This window comes from Acomys minous (genome assembly GCF_964271855.1).
Source record: "Acomys minous genome assembly, chromosome: 5".
In the NCBI taxonomy this organism is placed as follows: domain Eukaryota; kingdom Metazoa; phylum Chordata; class Mammalia; order Rodentia; family Muridae; genus Acomys; species Acomys minous.
In genome coordinates, this window is record NC_140494.1 from 122,795,437 (window position 1) to 122,816,071 (window position 20,635).

Sequence of the window (20,635 nt, forward strand, 5' to 3'; positions counted from 1 at the left end):
CCAGCCAGAGTAGCCATGTTGCTGGATTAAAATCTCTCTACTGAGCTCAAAGAGGCAGAGAAAGCATCTAGTTGATCTTCTTACTCAGCCAACATCCCAGAAGGAAAAAGCCTTTCTCCTCCATGCTGTCTTAAAAATCCTTCAAAATGAATATCCCTCCTTTCTATTTCCTGTGCACCTCTCTATCCATCCTCTGGACTTCCTCTCACTCTCTGTGTTTTTTCCTATGTTTGCTCCCTGTCAGCTGGTTGCTTGCTCTCCCTCTTGACCCATGGTTGACTTTATTTATGCCTATTTACAGAAAGCTCTTAGATTATAGGTGTATGCTAGGGCTGAGCCACACCACAACTACCTGTTTATAATAAACAGAAAAGTCTAGTCAATCTAAAGGTGTCCACTGTTTGCGCAGAGCCTAGTAATAGAAAAGGCATGGGGCAGTTTTGCCCAGTGGTAACAATACCACTATCTAGGTGGACTCATTGTTGCAGGACCCTGCCATCTTCTTAGAAACCTAAAAGGTTACTGATAGGAATAGTAGAAAACTTAAGCATTTTAAATGCCGTATTCAGCAGCTCTCTAAAAGGCTTGTGGGTCATAAACCATCAAGAATATCTGAAGTACACAAACTCTGTTCCTAGTTACTTGCTTCAGACTCAAACATGAAAACATGTACAGACAGCCACATGAAGCTTATTTCTAGAATTAAATACCTGTATGACTACTAGTATCACAACAGAAATTTTATATATACATAATAATCTCATAGATTTTGAGATAATATTTATACCTTAAGAAAAGTTTTTGTGGCACTCCCTTATTCCTGGGATCATTGGCAGGGACAAGGGAGCAGAAGCAATGATCTGGGGATTCGGTGGCCTATGAGCAAGACCAGAAATGCCCTTCCAGGCTCAGCTTCAGGAAGGCAGATCAATTTTATTTGGGTTGAGGGAGGGTTATATAGAACTTTGGGGATGGAGTAGGGAATCCAAAGTGGGCAAAGATCATTGGCTGAAGGACTAAGGTACTGAGATGCCTCATTTGCATGGGGTGGCACTCCAGGAATCCCAGGTGTCTGTGGAGTTCTTGTTGGGAGAAAGGGAGCTGGACCTGTAATTTCCCTAAGGGCTCTGTGACATTCCTTAGGTAGAAGGTGTGGGAGTCTGGAATCCCCCAGGCAGAGAAAACAAAGGGGAGTCCTCCATTTTATGCTAAGCTCAGGGCTTTCCAGTCACCACAGGGTCCCCCCAACATGCATGTTTTAGAGAGTCAAATGAAATCCAAAAGATTGTAAGATTAGTCTCTTGGCTTTTTTGTTTGTTTGTTTGTTTTGTTTTGACTTGATTTCCTCTGTTCCATACCAGGTGGCTCTTCTGATACTAGACACAGATTTTGGATTTTTCTTTAACAAGCATGCAGGGGTTTAGAGAAGGAGAGAGCCACGCTCCAACCCCAAAGCCAGCTTTAATTTTTAATTGAATGGGGACCATGTAAAGACCATTTGCCACTTCTGTCTGTAGAGGGCAGCAATACCACTTGGCCAGTTTACTCTTTTTCTTGGGACATTTTCCTTGATGATTTGTCCTTTTTCTTCAGATGTTTCACATGTCCAGTGTTTTATGTTTAATAGAAAATAAGATATAAGATACCAGATATTATGTTGTAGAGGAGCTTATTAAATAAGCATGGGGAGAGAAGGAAAGGGGTAATGGGTATCCGAGAGAGAGAGAGAGAGAGAGAGAGAGAGAGAGAGAGAGAGAGGGAGGGAGGGAGGGAGGGAGGGAGGGAGGGAGGGAGGGAGGGAGAGAGAGAGAGAGAGAGAGAGAGAGGAGGAGGGAGAGGGGAAGGGAGAGAAAGGGGGGAGGGAGAGGTGTGTGTGTGTGTGTGTGTGTGTGTGTGTGTGTGTAAACCATGAGGAGGGTTTGTCCTTTCTAGGCAGGGCCACGCCCTGTGGCAGGTAAGCAATGACATCACAGGTAGGCAGACTGAAGCAGAACCCTAACACAGTGGCCTCCACATTCTATTTGTTGGATGCTTTTATTCTCCTGGAAAGATAAAAACAAAACCCTGGCCTAACCCTAACTCTGGGGTGTTTCTTTTTTAGTGGGTTATATCTTCCCTAGGGCAAAAATAGGTTGTGGGTTTTTTTTTTCTTTTGTTTTGTTTTGTTTGTTTGTTTGTTTGTTTTGGCAACAGAAAAAGAATTATCTTTCAATTGAAAAATTTAAAAATTCTTTTGAAAGTTTGAAACTAAATATACCTTAGTATGTGTGGATAAATATATCTATATTCCCCTTTCTCTCTCTCTCTCTCTCTCTCTCTCTGTTTCTTCCCCCTCCCCCCCCCACGATTTAAGTGTATTTATTTTTAAACCACAAAGGACATTCACTTTGAATTTCATCCTGCCTTTTCTAACCGACTCTTAAATTTAAATCACTGTAATTCTTATGTGCCTGTCTCTGCCTCCCAAGTGTTGAGATTAAATGTGCATGTCTCCCAGGTGCTGGTATTAAAGGTGTGAACAACCACCACCCTGTTCATTGTAATTCTAGAATTTAGAAAACAACTCATCTATAGAACTCCACCCATCTCTGCTGGGATTAAAGGCATAGGCTACCACTGCCCTGCCCAAATAATTTATTTTAGCTCCAAATCATTCCAACTCTTAGAGATTTAGAAAACAAGTCTGAACCGTAGTAACCTTTTGAATTTACTTAAAACATTTTAAATCTCTTAACTGTGCTTTTACTATCAAACAAAAATATCCTTTTTTATTTAAGATGACAATTCAAAAGCTGATGTCCAAGATGGTGTGGGCCATGTGGCAATCTACAAATCAACATTCTAACATGGAATTAAGACAGGCTATTAAAGAAAATTCATCATTTGGGGGGCTGGAGAGATGGCTCAGCAGTTAAGAGCACTGTCTGCTCTTCCAGGGGTCCTAAGTTCAAGTCCCAGCAACCACATGGTGGCTCACAACCATCTGTACCCTCTAATGCCCTCCTCTGGCTTACAGATGTACACGCAAATAGAGCACTCATATACATAAAATAAATAAATAAAACCTTTTTTAAAGAAAGAAAGAAAAGAAACCCCATTTTTCATTTCATGCCAGCAAGGCAAATGTGTCTTTGGTAAATTATCACCTGAAAATATATTTTTTAATTTTTATTTTTTCATGCCTGATCAAATGAAAGGCATTTGTTAGTCTTTATCAACTAGTCTGGACTGAATTGACCAAACTGTCTGATGAACTATCTCCTCTCCTGTTCAGGAGATCTCTCCTGTTCAGATCTAATCTGTATCAATGCTGATGGTAGCCACAGCTTATCTTCTCCTGTGGAAACAAAGGCAACACCTCTTCCCCAATATCATATACATTCTGGCTTCCATTCTGAGGTCAATATATCTTTAACGTATACAGACTGACTTAATTCAGCAGTTTTTTTCCGTTATCCAATGTCTTTCTGCAGCTGTTGTTCCTTTCTCATTAGCATTTAACAACTTTAAAATTAATAAAGCACTGTGCAATCTATCGCTAGGTGTCTTCATTAACCCTTTCTGTTTATTATGCTTATCTTTTAAAGAACAATTAAATCCTTTTATTATTACTGCTTGTCCTGTAGGATTGTGTGGTACACCTGTAATACTCTTTATGTTGTAATATTCAAAACCCTGTTTCATTTTACTAGAGACATATGCTGGAGCACTGTCAGTCTTTATTAGCACAGGTGTCCTTATAATAGCCATGACTTCTAATAAATGTGTATCTACAGAATCAGCCTTTTCAGAACTTAGAGCAGTTGCCCATTAAAATCCTGAATATGTATGCTGCACATACTTTAATTTTCCAAACTCTGAAAAATGAAACACATCCATTGGCCAAATTTCATTTCTTTGAGTACCCTTTGGGTTGATTTCAAGCCCTTGCTGTTAACATGATGTTTCTTGTGAAATTTTAAGGCTTCTCGCACATTTCCTATTAATATCTGACCAATTTCATCACTACCTGGTACTAGAGGACCTATCAGGGACATGGGATCTGATACGTGTCATATACAGTAGATGATTTCCACTTCTAATTACTTGTTGCAGTTGAATAAATAGCGAAGTTAATTCTGAATCATCTGGAATAAGTTCAGCAACTTCAATAAATAAAACAGCTCTTTCTGCATATTGCAGGTCAGGAACTATATGAAAATATTCTGGAAAATCTAATACATAAGAATGGCATACAGCTCTTCATAACCTTGGGGTGTCTGTTGTCTCCTGGTGGGTCTTGTATAGTAACTGGATAAACTAAGGTTGATTTTCTAACAACTTTGGTCCATCCCTCTTCAGTTTCATCATGCAGTGGCATGGTGGGTTCTTGTCTAAATTCCTCTGTGTTGTTTTAAGTGAAAATCCCAAACATTCTATTTTACCTAATAAAGACTCAGAAGCCAGATACTGGGGTGAAAACCAGCTAGTTTAGAGAGGCAGAGAGAAAGCACCCAGCTGACCTTCCTACTCAGCTCACATCCCAATGGAAAAGGCTCAAAAGGTCACCAGCTCAGCTGACTGCCCAGGAGGAAAAGGCCAAAAAAACCCCAAGCCCAAAGGCTTGCTAGCTCAAAACTCAAAAGCCAAAGGCCAAGGAGCTGAGGAGCTCAAGAGCTAATGAGCTAAAATCTAAAAGCACAAGATCCAAAGAGCTCCTTCTGCTTCTATACCCCTCAACTCAAAGTCCTCCTCCTCTTTAATCCTTGTCAGCTGGTTTCCTGCTCTGTCTCATGACCTAGGGTTAATTTTATTATTCCTGTGTACAGAAAGCTCTTGGATTAAAGATGTGTGTTAGGGCTCAACTGCACCAAACAAAAGACAGGTTTTTACAGTTCACAATCTCAGGATCACAATGGGATCAAAGACTTATTATTATTATTATTATTATTATTATTATTATTATTATTATTATTATTATTATTATTTTGGTTTTTTGAGACAGGGTTTCTCTGTGTAGCCTTGGCTGTCCTAGACTCACTTTGTAGACCAGACTGGCCTCGAACTCACAGCGATCCACCTGCCTCTATCTCCCAAGTGCTGGGATTAAAGGCGTGTATCACCACACCCAGCTCAAAGACAGGTTTTTACAGTTCACAATTTCACAGATCACAATGGGATGAAATATTCTGCAACACTTCTGTCTGTGTATGAGTATTCTCCTTTTTATTTATAAATCTCTCTAATTTTTCTTCTAAGGCTTTTATCCTATCAATCCAGTTTTCATAAATTTTTCCCTATATCTCTAGAGCCTTTTTTTCTCTGAGAAGGCACAGAACCCCACTAGGAAGGATAAAATATGAAATACCAAATGATAATAATCATAATCAGTATTGAGCCAACTGCAGTTTAGTCTTTAGCTTTTCAATTTCTGCTTCTATTTAAAGCCATCTAAAGAAGCATTACACAGGGTCCTAGTGCCTTGTATTATGGCATTTCCCGCTCTTACCTCTCTCCATGAGGACTTCCCACATGATTTACTATATCTGATGGCTTCTCAGTTTGTCTGCAGCTGATGTGACTTCTCTGTCCCTGTGGTTGTGCCCCACATTGGGTATCAAATGTTTTAAAATAATATCTCAGTCTTTCAATTTTGCCAGTGAAGACTCAGGAGCCAGATGCTGGGGTAAAAGCCTGCTAGCTCAGAGAGCTACAGAAAGCACTTGGCTGACCTTTCTCCTTAGCTGACATCCCAAAAGGAAAAAGAAGCCTTTTCCCCCATACCATCTTCAAAACAAAAACAAAAACAAAAACAAAACCTTAAACTAAATGCCCTCCCTTCTGTTTCCTGTGTGTGACTCTATCTGTCCTTCTGACTTCCTCTTGCTCTATGTTTTTTCATATGTTCACTTCCTGCCAACTGGTTGCTGGCTCTGGCCCTTGGCCAATGGTTGACTTCATTTAATCCTGTTTACTATACTCAAGCAGAAATCTCTTGGATTAAAGCTGTGTGCTAGGGCTGAGCCACACCACAACTAGAAACTGGTTTTTCTAGCAAACAACATAATCTCGGGGCTCACAGTGTGATCCAATGACCCGTAGCAACCTTCTGCCTCTCCTACCTGGTGTTGGCGATGTTGGGATGGATTGGCGTGGAGAAGGGTAGTGGATATAAGAACCCAAATAAAGTAGATTTTAAAAACATGCCAACACTAAGGGCATTAGTGGAAATGAGAGACAACATGCAAGAACATGGGTAGATATGTCTCTTGATAACCTAAGAAGTAATCAAAACAAAATGCTATACCCGTATACAGTGTAAGAAATAAATCTTTGATAGGTTTATCAATACATACACAAAAAAGGCAAACTCACTAAAGTGCAGAGGTCGGGGAAAAAGGATAAATGCAGCATAATATCAAAAAACTGTGGGGCACTTAGAAATGGTCGCAACACCCACCCATGAGAAGACAGAAGACAGGAAAGTGAGTAATGATAAATCCTGAGATTTCAGAGAATACAAGCCTGGATAAATGCCAAAAATTATAGTTATACATATCAAATTCAAATGACACACAAAGACAAAAGGAAAATCTCACAAGAGAGAAAGAACACCTTGCCATGTGTGAGGAAGTAGAAGCTGAATCCAATGGCATTCTTTTCACAAACCAGGCAAGTGAGAAAGAAGGGGGTGGAAGCCCTCAAAACATGGAAAACACATGTCACCCTGGGAATACAATCTAGCAACACTATGTCCCAAACTGAAGGGAAATAAAGATGCACATCAAAGCCCAGTGAACTTGTCTGAGCTCTGTCTCAAAAAACTGTCCAAAGGAGATTTTTGAAAGAAGGAAAATGGTGTTCCGGTCTGGGACTGCCCAAGGCAGAGAGAACAGTGCTCTCCAGCTTGCTCAATACATCCCACGACGGGCCTGCAGCTTCTTTCTGCCCCTCAGCTAAGTTGGGTTTGTATGTGATGTCCACAACTTCTTCTTGGAACTAGTGGGAAACACAAGAGAAAGAATGTCGGCCCACCCTGAGTGAGTCTCCTGGTGGACTGCTGTAAATCTTACGATACTAGGACACCGTCTAATATTATTTATTAGACATCTGAGTGCCCTTCACGTAGACTGGTAAGTATCAGCACTCTCCCCCTTCCTCCTCTGCATGTGTGTGAGATTTGTGTCCTGCACTACACAGGACAAGTCAGAAGAGGCTGGAGCCAAGGTGCTTTGTTCATGAGTGTCAGCAAACCTTCCTCATCTGCACTCACCGTTGAGGGGACCTCTTTCCTGTCTGCTGCCTATGTTCTTGTCTGTTTCCCTCCCCCCGTCAAATTCAAACACAATTAAACATAAAGCAAAAGCTCCTGACAGTGCTGGTCCAGATGGCAGTCACTTTGCTAGTGTCATGAGTGGTGCATGGCCATTAAGAACAGTGTGAGCAGCAAGTCTGACAGCCGGCAACAGGAGCACAAGTGTCACACTTTCACACAGAACCACTTCCAGTGTGGGGACCAGAGTAAATCATACAAAGCAGTTCAGAATGCTGAGATTAAAATGGCTACTTTTGATAATGTCCTTAATACTAGAACGCCTGGCAGGAAAGCTTGCACTTGCCGGTTCCAGTGATTATTTTGTGTAGCCACTGGCTGTCCTACTCTACCGCCAGATTTTCCCCTTGAGTACTAATTGCTTACAAGGAAAACCACATTTGTAAAAAGCAAACTATAGAGTAAGAGGAGAGTACCAGATGGCAGGCATTTGATCTGGACTTGAGTGTGGGCCTCACCACTGGCCATGTCTATTACTTTCTTCCTGGGGAAAGCATCAACCTCATGGATTTAAAGAAAGAGAAAATGTCAATTACTTATGTTTAACGAAAGTTCTTGGGACTGTGGAGATGATGTCTCAGTGGGTATAGGTGCTTGATGCACAAGCATGCGGGAAGACAAGAGTTCAAATCCCTAGTGCCCACATAAAAGGCCAGACATGGCTGTGCACCTCTAACCTCAGTGCTGTGAGGGCCAGAGACAGAGGACTACTGGGGCTTGCTGGCTGCATTCTAGCTCCAGGTTTGGTGAGACACTGTCTCAAGGGAACAAGGCAGAGTGACAGAGCAGGACACCTGAAGTCTTCTTCTGGCCTATGTGCACATACATGTGCATACACCACATTTTACACACAGCTCTACACACACTGAAGAAACTATTAAAAGAGGTCTTTTGCAAACTGTCAAGTATTGTGAAAACAGTGACAATGATGAAGATCAAGGTGACAAGGAGGGGACAACAATTATGGTATACTCGATCTAAAATGCTCAGTTCAGATGACCTCTTCCCCCCTCTCCAGTGTCTTCTAGCAGGGGAAAGTCTCAAAGGTCTGAGCAGTGCTCACTCTAGGGTACTCACAGGAGCTATGCTTTTCTGACAAAGGAGCAGCAGGGGCCTACAGAGCTTGCTGTTTGCCCCCACAGCATCTGCTGCAGTCTTCTGTTTGAAAGACCCTGGAGATTCCTGCTGGTCCCAGCCCTGGTTTAGCCTAACGCAAGAGGCTTCCTCTAGCCTTTCATAGCTATGGGCTACAGGAAATTTAGGAGCAGGCTCTTGATTATACAGATGCTGACCCTCCACGTGACCAAATGGGTACAGGTGCATATTCGCCCCACGGACTTGGACCACAAACTGCCTGTGTTAGAAACACCAGTTTCCAGCACCCCTCACCTCTGACTGGGAGTCATCCACAGAGAATCACAAACCTGTTTGAGAACCATGACCAGGTAGGGTGACAGCAGTATGTACAAAGGAAGGCATGAGAATTATATTGACATAAGAAACAAATCAGGAATTACCTTGTACAACTGTGCTGCAATAAACACCATGACCAAAAGTAACTCAGGGAGGAAAGGGTATTGTAGGATATTTGATCACACTGTGAACCCCAAAATTGTGTTGTTTACTAGAAAAATCTGTTTCTAGTTGTGGTGTGGCCTGGCCCTAGCACACACCTTTAAGAGCTTTCTGCTTGTAAACAGGATTGAATAAAGTCAGCCATAAGTCAAGAGGTAGAGCAAACAACCGGTTGACAGAGAGTGAACATGGCGGGGGTGGGGTGGGGTGGGGAACCCATAAAGAGTAAGTGGAAGTCAGGAGGACAGACACACACACAGGAAGTAGAAAGGAGGGGCATTGAGTTTGAGAGGTTTTTGGGACAGCATGGAGAATGAGAGGCTCTCCTTTTGAGATGTCTGCTGAGGAGGAATGTCAGCTGGGTGCTTTCTCTGCCTCTCTGAGCTAGCAGGCACTCACCTCAGCATCTGGCTCCCAAGTCTTTATTTGTAAAATAGAACAATTGAGATTTTGCTAAAAACAACAAAAAGTGTTTCTTTCAGGTAATAATCCATCACTGAGGAAAGTCAGGGCAGGAACTTGGAAGTGGGAACTGAAAGAGGAACACTGTGTACTGGCTAGCATCCTACCTCTGAGACAGGGTTTCTTGTAGCCTTGGCTGTCCTAGACTCATTTTATAGACCAGGTTGGCCTTGAACTCACAGTGATCTGTCTGCCTCTGCCTCCCGAGTAATGGGATTAAAGGCGTGCACCACCACTGCCCAGCAAAAACATGTATTTTTAAAAAGATTAAAAATGGCCGAAAACTAGGGTTTCATCGGTATGAGCCGGCACATTTTTATCTCATTGAATTTTTAATTCAAGTAAAGAGCTTTTGGGGGGGGGTTGTTTGTTTTGTTTTGTTTTTTATTTTTAATTAGCTATACCAGGATTTCTTTTAAGAATTTAAACATACTAAAATATTACAAACACCATTACCCTGTCTTTCTATAGCATTAGAGTCAGAAGATTGGGCTTTCTGAGAGTTCCTGCAAACTTCTTGGTCATGTCATCTTGTGCAACTTATTCAGTCTTAGGTCTTTGTCTATAAAATGGGGCTGATGACTTATTCCATGTGACTGTATGGCTGCTTTCAGGCAATGCACACCAAAGTGCTTTGTAAAGCTTTTCACACTAACTGCACACGTGTGTGTCTGGTTGCTGGCCCTGCTTTTTCCAAGGCCTTTTCAAATTCAGCATGAACCCTTGTCTATTCCCCTAACCTTAGCTTCCTCATCTCAGTCCCAACACTGGCCTGAAAACCTAGTGTCTCCTGCATCATCTCCCCCGCACCCAGTCTCCTCTGCACTAAGATGCTCCAAGTTCAGCTTTGGTTGGTGGGGACGTTCAGGCTGGACACAGCAGACACTGTGTCCCACTCTGCAGCTCTGACTGGAATGCTGTCAGCTTTGTCATCTTTAGTTACTGTAGGTGCTGAGCATCCCTGGGTGCCTGGTAGGGGCAGCGTGTGCCAGCTGGTACTCTATCAAGGCTCTAAAGAGAAGAAGCAGGGCCCTAAAGCAACTGCCATGCTCTCAAGCAGGAGCAGGTCTGAGAACAGTTTACAAGCCAGTATCCCTGAATTTCAGATGCTGACGCTGACTTCAGGCATTTCCCCTAAGGGATAAAAGCTCTTGGTTTTACTTCCTCTGGGCTCTCACTTACTTACCATCCGGAAGTCATAGAGGAGTGTAAGCGTTCGTCGATAGGGGCCACTAACACCTGGTGGTTCACAACGTCTAGGTACTTCTCGATGTGAGTCTGTCACAGAGAAGTCAGAGCTTAGGCCATTACAATGGGTGTAAGATATTCAGCTTATTTACTTCATTAGGTCAGTACTTTGAATCATGTAAGTAAGCCCCCCAAATGCACAAAACACTATGTGTCATCACATGCCTAAGGTACCATTAGGCATCCAAAGCCAAATTATTTCAAATGTCGCCAAAAGTATAATGAACAATTGAGCCTCAAAGCTTAGATGACCCGCAACCCTCCATCACGAATGAAACTGTGCATCCAAGTCAGTAAATGGCTTAGCTATGTAGCTGTGACCCGGCATTGCCAACGTGAGCAATGTCTTTCTCCTACATGAGTTCAAGCTGCAGTCTGAGGAAAACTGGTGGTCACCCTAAACCCAACCCTGCTAACGAACTACACAGGGACCTATGAGGACCACCAACCTTTTCTTCTCTTTTCAGTGTTTTTATATACTGTCCAAACTTTACTTACTTTTAACCCCATTTCAGTCCTCTGGATTGCTGTCTCAAGATTCTGAATGTCTAGCGGGTCTCTTGTGTTCTCAGCTGAGAATTGTGTTAATTTCTCCTTTAGTAGATGAAGGTCCTCATGGACCTGAATGCAAAAAACAAAACAAGATATATTGAAGCATACATTGTTACCTATTGCAAATTTTTGTGGTGGTTTTATGTAGTCCAGGCTAGCCTTAGACTTTTCTCTAAGTAGCCAAGGATGACTGTGAACTTCCTCATCTTTCCGTCTCCACCTCTGGAAACGGGGATTACAGGTGTGCAGGTGCGTACTGGTTCTTATGCAGTGCTGGAGACTGAATCCAGGGCTAGGCAAGCACTCTAGCCACTGAGCCACACCTCCAGGCCTGGAGGTAGGGACAGAGTAGGCCTAAAGCTTGAGTTGCTAGACACACCTGGCTTTCGGGTATTTGTTAAAAAGGGCTGCCTCTGCGGCTTTAGGACAGTCCTTACTGAGAGGATTCTGTTATCATTATCAGAGTTTGAACGAGAAACCCTCCTATTTCTGTTTTGTGCTGCTATTAGAAACAGACTGACGTGCAGACTGGCTGGCTCCTGCTCTCTCAGGTGGTAAAGCAGATGAGCTGTGCCAGCCTCTAATTTCAGCAGATCAGTTAAGGTAAGAAAACAGGGAACTTCCAGCAAAGAAAGGCTCTAACAGAAGTGACAAGTGACAGCCTTTCAAGTGCACAACAAATGCGCCTGCAGGGCTGTGTGGCTTTCCCTCCGAGAGGCTCTGCCACACACTGCTCTGAGGAAACTGCCATGTAAGTGTGCCTTTGATTTTGTTTTGCTTAGTGAGAAACAGAAATAATCCATGAAGGTTTAAAAAAAAAAGAAGTATATGCCATTGTTTTAACATGCCCCTTTGAAATGGTGAACATGTTTCTGTCAGGCACCCTCAGGATCAAATGGGCATCGTAACACAAGGAAGCTGCTGACTCGCTGCATGCATATTAGAAACCAAACTTCAGATCAATGCAGATGGCGCCGATTAGTGCAAGGGCTGCTGCCACAAGGAAAACATTTTGTTATGCTAATTCATAACCCCAGACACCTGTTTCTGCGGAAGTTTCACCAACAGCAATCTGCAGGCTGGGTTGCTAAAGGCGTTTTGAAATGTCTACCTGTGCTCTGGTAGGGTAACTGGACTCACCATTGGTCCGGCATGTTATTGTTTACTTGGGGATGTTCCCACGGAACCCAGTGCCATAGTCAAGAGGCAGAATTTGCATCTTTTCACTGATGGGCATCAAAGTCTGGCAGACGCATCTGATTATTTGTACTCTTGTCAAATCGACACATAGAGCCTCCAGGGCTCACAGACTGATACCTGACCGCGCGCACGCACGCACGCGGTGCTTGCCTGTAGGGACCAATGATGAAGAAGGCATGTCTGCCGATTCTTTTGTCCAAATCACAGCTGCGGCCTGACGCTCCATGTACTGTGTGAACAATATGTGCAATGTGAGGGTCAGTTCAAAGTACGGGGGCCCTTTGGGGCCCTTACATTTTGGTTCCTCCTCGGAGTGAACTGGCTTTCTCTGTACTTAGGACTCCAGGACATTTCTCTAATGATGTCTTTCGGCTGTGTGAGGGAGTGAAACTGAATTGTTCACCAAGGTACCAAAGGTTTGTTTTCCTCCATCTGTGCCTTGTATGGACAACAACACTCCCTCATAGAGTTGTGAGAGAATATGCAACAGGCCGCATACCTAAGAAAAACTCAATCAATGGCAACTGCACAGAGTTCCTAGCACTAACTCCAAGCATTCAATTTCTGAGTATGTTATTCAGATTATCAGCACCTCCTCTAGTTTCTTTGCCAAAATAGAATCATTTCCCTACTCTTTGGAAAGTGAGGTATTGGGCAGGAGAGTGAGGCAATACAGACTTTGCTGCCAGATGCCTTGAGCTGGAGTCCTGCCTGAACTTGGGAAAGGTCCAGGCTCTTAGAGGCATAGTATTCTCACCTGGAAAACAGGAAGTCACGCTAGCTACTCCAGAACAGGAGTCAGAAATGATTTTGCAATTTTACAAATGAATGGCTCGTGCCTAACATAGGTCACTAGCATCTGTTCGTGTGCTTTATGTATACGTACTTAAGAGGGTCCCGAACTGTTGATGAAGGAACCCTTAACAGAAGGATGCTTAACTGGCCTCTTTGCAGAAGAAAGGAATATGGTTGTTATTCCTTATCCGCTGACCCCTGCTCGTATTGCACTGATTCTTGTTTTGCCATGAAGCATAAGTAAGTTTGGCTTGCTCTTTTAAATGCTACAGTAAGCTCCGGGCTGTGAAATCGGCCTGTGCCTTTGTTAAAGTCCGATGCTAACCCAGCAAAGGGGATGTTTTTTGAACCCTTTGATGCTAACGGCTTATGACTGTAGCAGCTTAGTGTCAGGGAGTCTATGCAAATACTAAGGATGTAAAGGTTTCTAACAGGCCACACTGTAAACATTTACAGAAGGGATGAAAAAAGGCACAGACCCATGAGGAAACTTATTAGATGACATAATCTAAGTTCTGGAACCCTAATTACGATGGCCTGAGCATACTGCTCTTGGGCTGTTCACAGGTACCACATGCTTCTTTTGGATAGTAATTCTTCTCTAGTTTAATTCAAAATTAAAATTGAAGCCGGGCGCGGTGTGCACATCTTTAATCCCAGCACTCGGGAGGCAGAGGCAGGCAGATCTCTGTGAGTTCGAGGCCAGCCTGGTCCTCAGAGTGAGTCTAGGACAGCCAAAGCTACACAGAGAAATTCTGTCTGAAATCCCCATCCCCCCCCAATAAAATTGAGATTGAATATTAAAGTTATATCACAGAGATCCACCTGCCTCTGCCTCCCAAGTGCTGGGATTAAAGGCGTGCACCACCACTGCCCGGCCCAAGTTATCTTAAATATATGTTTGGTATGTGTTCCCAAGCAAGCAGTGGCTTTTAAGTTAAGAAGCACAGGTCTTACTTATATTTCACTTTCTCTTCGAATTTCTCATCACCTTAAGAAGTCTGTCTCCTCCACACCCCTATGTCCTGGACTTTAAACATTTCATAATATATTTTTCATATTTTATGAATATATATATATATTTTTTATCGAGCCCCTGAGCCTGTTAGTGCAGATTTATAATCCAGCTACTCAGAAGGCTGAGGCAGGAGGCTCAAGGCCTGCCCGGACTGCCGAGTGTGTTCAAAGACAGTCTGACTCAGTTAGCATCTGGTCTCAAAGTAAAAGGGCTGACAACGCAGCCTAGTGGTAGGGCACTTACTTGCCTAGCATGTTCTATGTTCAACACCCGCCTCCTCCTCCACCCTGAACATAAAGCCCTCAAGTGTGTGTTTCCTGCTATGGTGCCGAGGGTGGATGGCAGTGCTTGGGGTGCACAGGTTTCGGGGCTCGCGGGGCGGTCTTCACGGCCGCCGGCCCGGCCTGTTTCCCACCTGGATTAGGATGGATCCGATGGGGTCACTGCCCTCCTGGCCCTGCGCCATGGCTGAGGCAGGCTGAAGATACTTGTCGTGTCCCCCCCCCCCCACACACACTCCCCTTCCTTGGAGGTGCGGCCACCGGAGCTCTACGAGGGGGCGCGGACCCCCGTCCCCATAGCAACGAGGCGCGCGACCGGCGCGCTCCACTGGAGGAGCGGAAGGGGGGTGTGCGTGCCTGCCGGCGCCTCTGCCGCCCAGCGCGCGGCTCCGCCCAGGGCGCGTTCCCGGAGCGTCAACCCCCGCGCGCCGGCCGTAGTGGTGCGGCCCGAGGCGGAAGCGGCGCCGGCGCGGAAGCCGCTCTGCAGCGGCGATGGCTGCGGGTGTCCCCTGCGCGCTGGTCACCAGCTGCTCCGCCACCTTCACCGGGGATCGGCTGGTGCAACGTGAGTAACCGGGCGCCCGGCTCGGGCTGCAAGGCCCTGTTCGGAGCGACGGGCCCAGGGCCGGCAACCTTTGCCTGGCCCTGCGGGAGCTGGGCCCCAGGCTCCTGCCCGTCCTCAGGGGTCAGCGCCAGGCGCTTAGCCCGCTCGCTTCCTCCGTAGAGCGAGGCCCGTCTCTGACCTCCAGCCTCACGGGTGGTTGCGAGCACCCCCTAACATGACACTCAAGGCCAGGGAGCGTCGCTCTTAGACGAAAGTCAGGCGCTGGGGTTGCGGTGTTGTGTTTGGGGGTTGAACCCTCTCCTGTTAGGTTAGTATGCTTGCTCTCGTGAACCTAAGTGCTCAGAAAAACAAAGGTGCACGTGAGTTAAATGTTCTGCCAGGATGATGGACTGATTGGAACTCCTGTGATTGTAGGAAGCTGGAATTTTACTACTGTAGCCAGATTCTTTTGGGTTAGCTTTAGTCTCCTTCATAGACATCTGTTGCCCACCTCCGTGTCTGGCCTAATGTCCTTGTGACTATCAGGTAAAGTGCTTTTGGGAATAAGGAAGCAGACCTCCAGCTTCCACCCAAAGACTAAGAGTGTTCGCTGATGGTATGTGAGGCCTACAGCAGAGGCTTCCCCAGTTTACTGTAACCCACCTACGTGATGTTCCCACCAATGTATTTTTTTTGAAACATCCAGATATATGGCTTTTTAAAAATTGTTATTATAAAAACATCATGAAATTGTTACCATGTTGGAACTTTGGATTTGAAACAACCCCGATTCCTGTTCCCTGTTCATGATAACTCGTATTTGGGTCTAGAATAAATTCTTAACTCCCTTTAGGCGTGAGCTGTGGGCATTCTTGACTACCCTTGATGTGTGTGTGTGTCTGTGTATGTATTTACATACATACATACATGTGTGTATGTGACATTTGTTGGGTGCCCCCTCATGTGTACTTAAATGCCTTGAGTTCCTCCTGAGGTGCAGGTTCTCCATCAAAATGAGTTTGGGGTGTTACTGCACCCAGTGCCCTTGCTTCTGGACCCTAAGCATAGCTATAAAATTCAAGTGTTTTTTTTATTTTGGGGTGTGTGTTCTGTTTTTTAATTCCCTCTGCCCTGTGCATACTAAGCACAGCACTGAGATGCACCCAAGCCACCAACTATTGAGCTCTGAAATGTAGATCAGAGGGACCAGTGAGGTCGAAAGAGCTAAGGAGCCCCTCAAGGGCCAGGCCTGTCACGCAGGGACCCTGTGAAGTTGAGCCCTATGTACCTCATGACTTCTGTTTTAAACGTGTGGTACTGACTCTCTGCTGTATGACTCTGGGCAAGTCACTGAACCTCTGCCCTTCATGTCCCTGTCTTTATGGGTGAGGATTCCGTTTCATCAGCGGCTAGCATGGATAAGCATTGATAAGCGGTTGGCATTATTATAAAGACATTGATAAGCAGCTGACGTTAATATAAAAGCCTATCACCTGTTTAACGCAGGTTTTGCCGATTCCTACAGGGGGCGCATGAACAGGTGTTTCGGGAGAGTTGGTGTTGGCTTGCAAATGGGTCCTAACCTGTAAAGCATTATGCGGTTTGTAATTATTTTTTACACCTGTTGGCAAAATTGGGCACGCTGTCCTCTCAGCACAGATATTCTATAATCTGCTTATTGTGAGCACTTAGGAAGTTCCTCACTGGGGTGAAAGCTTAATTACATCACTCACTAAATGGCAACCAAACGCTCTGCCGTTCCCTCGTGTCCTCTAAGCACTGCCCCTCCTGCCCTGCCACCAGGCCGCCCATCTTTGCCCCTTAGAGCGTTTCTTGTTATAACAAGTAACTCTGAGTAAAAGTTAAGTAAAACTCTTGATTAAAATTTAGTATATAAAGAATTTAGCCAATATTTTGGTGGTGTTCTTTGCAGTCTCCCCCTGGTCCCTGCATACTCTATTTTTGCAATTACTGTAATTATATAATTTTACTTCATATGTAGTTTTTAGCCTGATGTGTGTGTGTGGGGTATGTATTTATGGTGTGTGTGTGTGTGTGTGTGTGTGTGTGTGTGTGTGTGTGTGGTGTGGCAAGGGTTGGTTGGACCCCAGTGCTTTGCACATGCTAAACAACTGCTCTACTAATGAGTCACAGCCTCCTCCCCATCCTGATTTTTTTTTTTAACATTAAGTTAAAAATCACTTTCTGTTGTACGTCCTTATAGTGAATATACCAGAAATTTCTCAAGGTGTTTATGAGTCTATATATCTGACTTTCTGACAGCTATGGCGCTCTGTCTCCCTCCCACCCTCCAGCGAGGTGCTGTGTCTCCCAGGCTAGCTCTGAACTTCCAATCCAAGTGGAGGGCCTACAGGCGGGCAGCACCATGCCTGGCCCTGTTCTGTTTCTTAAAGATCAGAACTGGCAAATGTGGTCAGTGCCTTGAAGGAGCTGATCACCAATGGCTGGCAAATGGTGATAATTCTTCCTTTGTCCACTTTTATAGACTTTTAACAGAATTGGGGGTAGAGTTCTGTGAAATAGCTCACTTGATTTCTGTATGCAGAGTGTCTCAGATAACTCCAAGTCTTGTTAAAATTAGGGAGCCCTCAGTAGTGCCCCACTACTGAGCAGGACAGCCAGCAGATTATTAGAATAAAGGGGGCTGGTCAGTTTTTTAAAGATCGTGGGGATGGAGGCCGCAGATGGCCATAGGGTTAAGTATTTATAGGGCGCTCACTGTCTTACCATCATTAACGACGGAGGTACACTATTCAGGGCGAATTTAATTTGGAGACTGCCACGATGAATGACCTCGGTCTAGGTGGGGCACAGGCTTCCGGTTGAGGGGAAGGTGTCCTTGCTCTGGAAGAGGGCTCCAGCTTCTTTTATCAGTCTTTTCATATCTGGTCTGTCTTACTGAGTTTGACCAACAGCAGAAAGTATTTTACAGTCAAACATCAAGTTTGTTAGACATTCACCTTTAAGAGCCCGTGGGCCTCGGCTGCGGATGAAGCCCCTGGGAGTTGGAGCTGTCATTCTACCCCATGTGTCACTGAGCTTGAGCTCAGGTGGGCGGGCCTGTCTGTAGGCACCTTTGCCTTCTGAGCTGCCTCACCAATCCCACAGTGTGGACAGTTGAAAGCTCCGTGCACTGGAGGAGCTTGCACAAGGCCTGCATGAGAGCAACGGTCTGTGCTTCGGGCCAGAGTTCTTCTCTGCCTGGAGTATGTTTTGTGAACATAATACTTTTATTCTGGAATGATGCGTTCTGATAAATGTTTATTAAACATAGCGCTAGTGTCTGTTCTGGCTACTGCCACTAAAATTATGCCTTAAGATACTGTCCCCACCCTCAAGAGGAGTGTAGTGAAAATGTGTCTTCTGCCTGTGGAAATTGTAAAATGCCAAGAGCTGGCCCGGCATTCCTCTAGGGAGAGGGAGCCTAGAAGAACCAGCGCAGCAACTGTACAGGCTATATCTAGACAGACTTCCAGAGCATCTGCAGCAAAGTGTTTTCAGTTAGTGCCATGCAGAAATGTGGAGACCATCTGACAGTGTTTCATGTGTATGTAGAGCTCTTCCGTGTGTGTGTGTGTGTGTGTGTGTGTGTGTGTGTGTGTGTGTAACACCAAGGAAGCCAGAAGTAGGTGTTGGATGTTGGACGCCTTGGAGCTGGAGTTACCAAGTGGGTCCTGGGAATTGAATTCAAGTCCTCTGGAAGAGCGGAAGCACTCCTAACTGCTGAGCCATCTTTCCAGGCACCCTCAACTGTTTTGATTTTGTTTTTTTAAATATCATTTACTTCAGTCATCATAAGCGCAATAGGATAGGTTATTTCCATTTTATGATGAAGAATCTGGCTGGGAAATGCAAGGTTTGATTTATGCAAAGTGCTCAGGCAGTAACCGTGGCTGTGTGCGTTCGTGGTCAAGGCTTAGCTCAGAGAAAGGAAGAGCTGAGCTGTGCTGTCACTCCACAGTGAGCAGAATGACTTAAGGTATGAAATGGTAGAGAGAATTAATGCCTAAAATTAGTTTTAAGTCTGCTTTCAATATTGTCTGGGATGGTTGAAGACTTGCTTGAGAATAGAAAGGGGAAGAATCTGCCCAGAGAATGTATATTACATTTAAATAGAGATTACTTAACATAGGAAGTGTATGCAATGTATCAAATATACATTAAAAGACCATTTATGCCTAAAGTCTTTAACAATTTCTGAGTTTTTGTTTTCTCAATTAATTACATTTAAAACAGAGACACCTGTTAGGCAGTCTTACTGTATAGGATTAATATGAACAGATCACAAAGCCATTAGTATGAATAAATTAACTAATTAATTAATGTGTGTGTGGGCAATGCCAAGGAAGCTAAAAGCAGGTATTGGGTGTTGGATCCATATGTGATCTGCTCATATTAACATGACATCTGCACTGAGGGTTTTGGGTAACAGTAATTCCTTCATTTTATGTTTGGTAATGTAGTGCTTCTTTTTTGTTCGTTTTCGCTTTTGTTTTGCTCTTTTGTTTTTTGAGACAGGGTTTCTCTGTGTAGCCCTGGCTGTCCTGGACTCACTTCGTAGACCAGGCTGCCCTTGAACTCACAAAGATCTGCCTGCCTCTGTTTCCCTGAGTGCTGCCACCACACCCTGCTATGCAGTGCTTCTTAACTTGACTCTGAATTTCCTTCTTTTGAACAAAGTCTCACTATACAGCCCTAGCTGGCTTGGATTTCACTATCTAGACTAGATTTAGCTATCTGCCCGCCTCTACCTCCTGGAGCACTGGCACTAAAGGCGTGTGTCACCACACCCAGTAACTCTGGCATTCTTAACCTAGATTATTTTTATTTATGTTTTTTTAAGAATCAAGCCTTATTTTGAGATTTCAGCAGATACCTAACTTCTGTCGTTGTTTTTGAGACAGGGTTTCTCTGTGTAGCCTTGGCTGTCCTGGACTCGCCTTGTAGACCAGGCTGACCTTGAACGCACAGTGATCTGCCTACCTCTGTGCTGGGATTAAAGGTGTGCACCATCACACCCAAATAGAACATTTGTGTGTCGTGTGTGTGTGTGTGTGTGTGTGTGTGTGTGTGTGTGTGTCCATCCATCCCATCCTGTGCCTCCCCCATCTCCCTGTGGTGCAGGAGATAGAACCTAAGGCTTTGTGCATCTTACAGAAGCCTCTACCACTGAGTTACAACCCCAGGGACAACTTAACTTTGTGTGTTTAGACTTTAGAAGCCTTTGCTATCTAGTCCTCAGGTTTCTAAAACAGGAAGACCAAGAAAGCTTAATTCTTTGATGGACAGACTTGGCCGTGGAGACTGTCATAGCAAGTATGTATGACATCACTTCCTGGCAAAACAAGACTTCTCGGCAACGTTGGGAGTGTTTCTCCATCCACAGGTCTCCAGGCTTAGAAAAGGCTCCGAGGTAACTGAGAGGCTGTTCCTGTTTCAGGGATGGGGTCCGTTGTTTGGTGACTACAGGGAGGGGCTTGAGTCATAACTGGAGCTTTTTCTACAGCTTCTGGAGAGAATCTGAGTGGAGTCTTTGGTCCGCTCTGGAACTGCACTGGGTTCAGTAATGTTTCCAAGTAGATGAAGAGAGATGAGGCCAGCAAGCTCTGCCACAAGCACTCAAAGCT

The 20,635-nt window shown here is 44.6% G+C and overlaps 2 protein-coding genes across 8 annotated transcripts in view; one reads left to right on the forward strand and one right to left on the reverse strand.

The window, feature by feature from the left end:
- The window catches only part of IQCH (IQ motif containing H), a 187,065-nt gene extending 172,402 nt beyond the window's left edge, over positions 1 to 14,663 (reverse strand). For 5 of the 6 annotated variants that reach the window (XM_084783866.1, XM_084783869.1, XM_084783865.1 and 2 more), the window contains exons 1-3: positions 14,578 to 14,663; positions 11,096 to 11,218; positions 10,536 to 10,627 (exon numbers count right to left, since the gene is read on the reverse strand). In XM_084783866.1, the coding sequence (XP_084639992.1) occupies positions 10,536 to 10,627; positions 11,096 to 11,218; positions 14,578 to 14,628 (266 nt within the window). In that variant the 5' untranslated portion in view covers positions 14,629 to 14,663. Of the gene's footprint in view, positions 1 to 10,535; positions 10,628 to 11,095; positions 11,219 to 14,577 lie in introns of those variants that run through there. The other variant, XM_084783870.1, reaches the window with a different exon arrangement.
- Positions 14,664 to 14,858: 195 nt separating this feature from the next.
- Positions 14,859 to 20,635, forward strand: part of AAGAB (alpha and gamma adaptin binding protein) — a 45,724-nt gene continuing 39,947 nt past the window's right edge. For both annotated transcript variants that reach the window (XM_084783902.1, XM_084783903.1), the window contains exon 1: positions 14,859 to 15,008. In XM_084783902.1, coding sequence (XP_084640028.1) covers positions 14,936 to 15,008 — 73 coding nt within the window. In that variant the 5' untranslated portion in view covers positions 14,859 to 14,935. The remainder of the gene's footprint in view (positions 15,009 to 20,635) is intronic.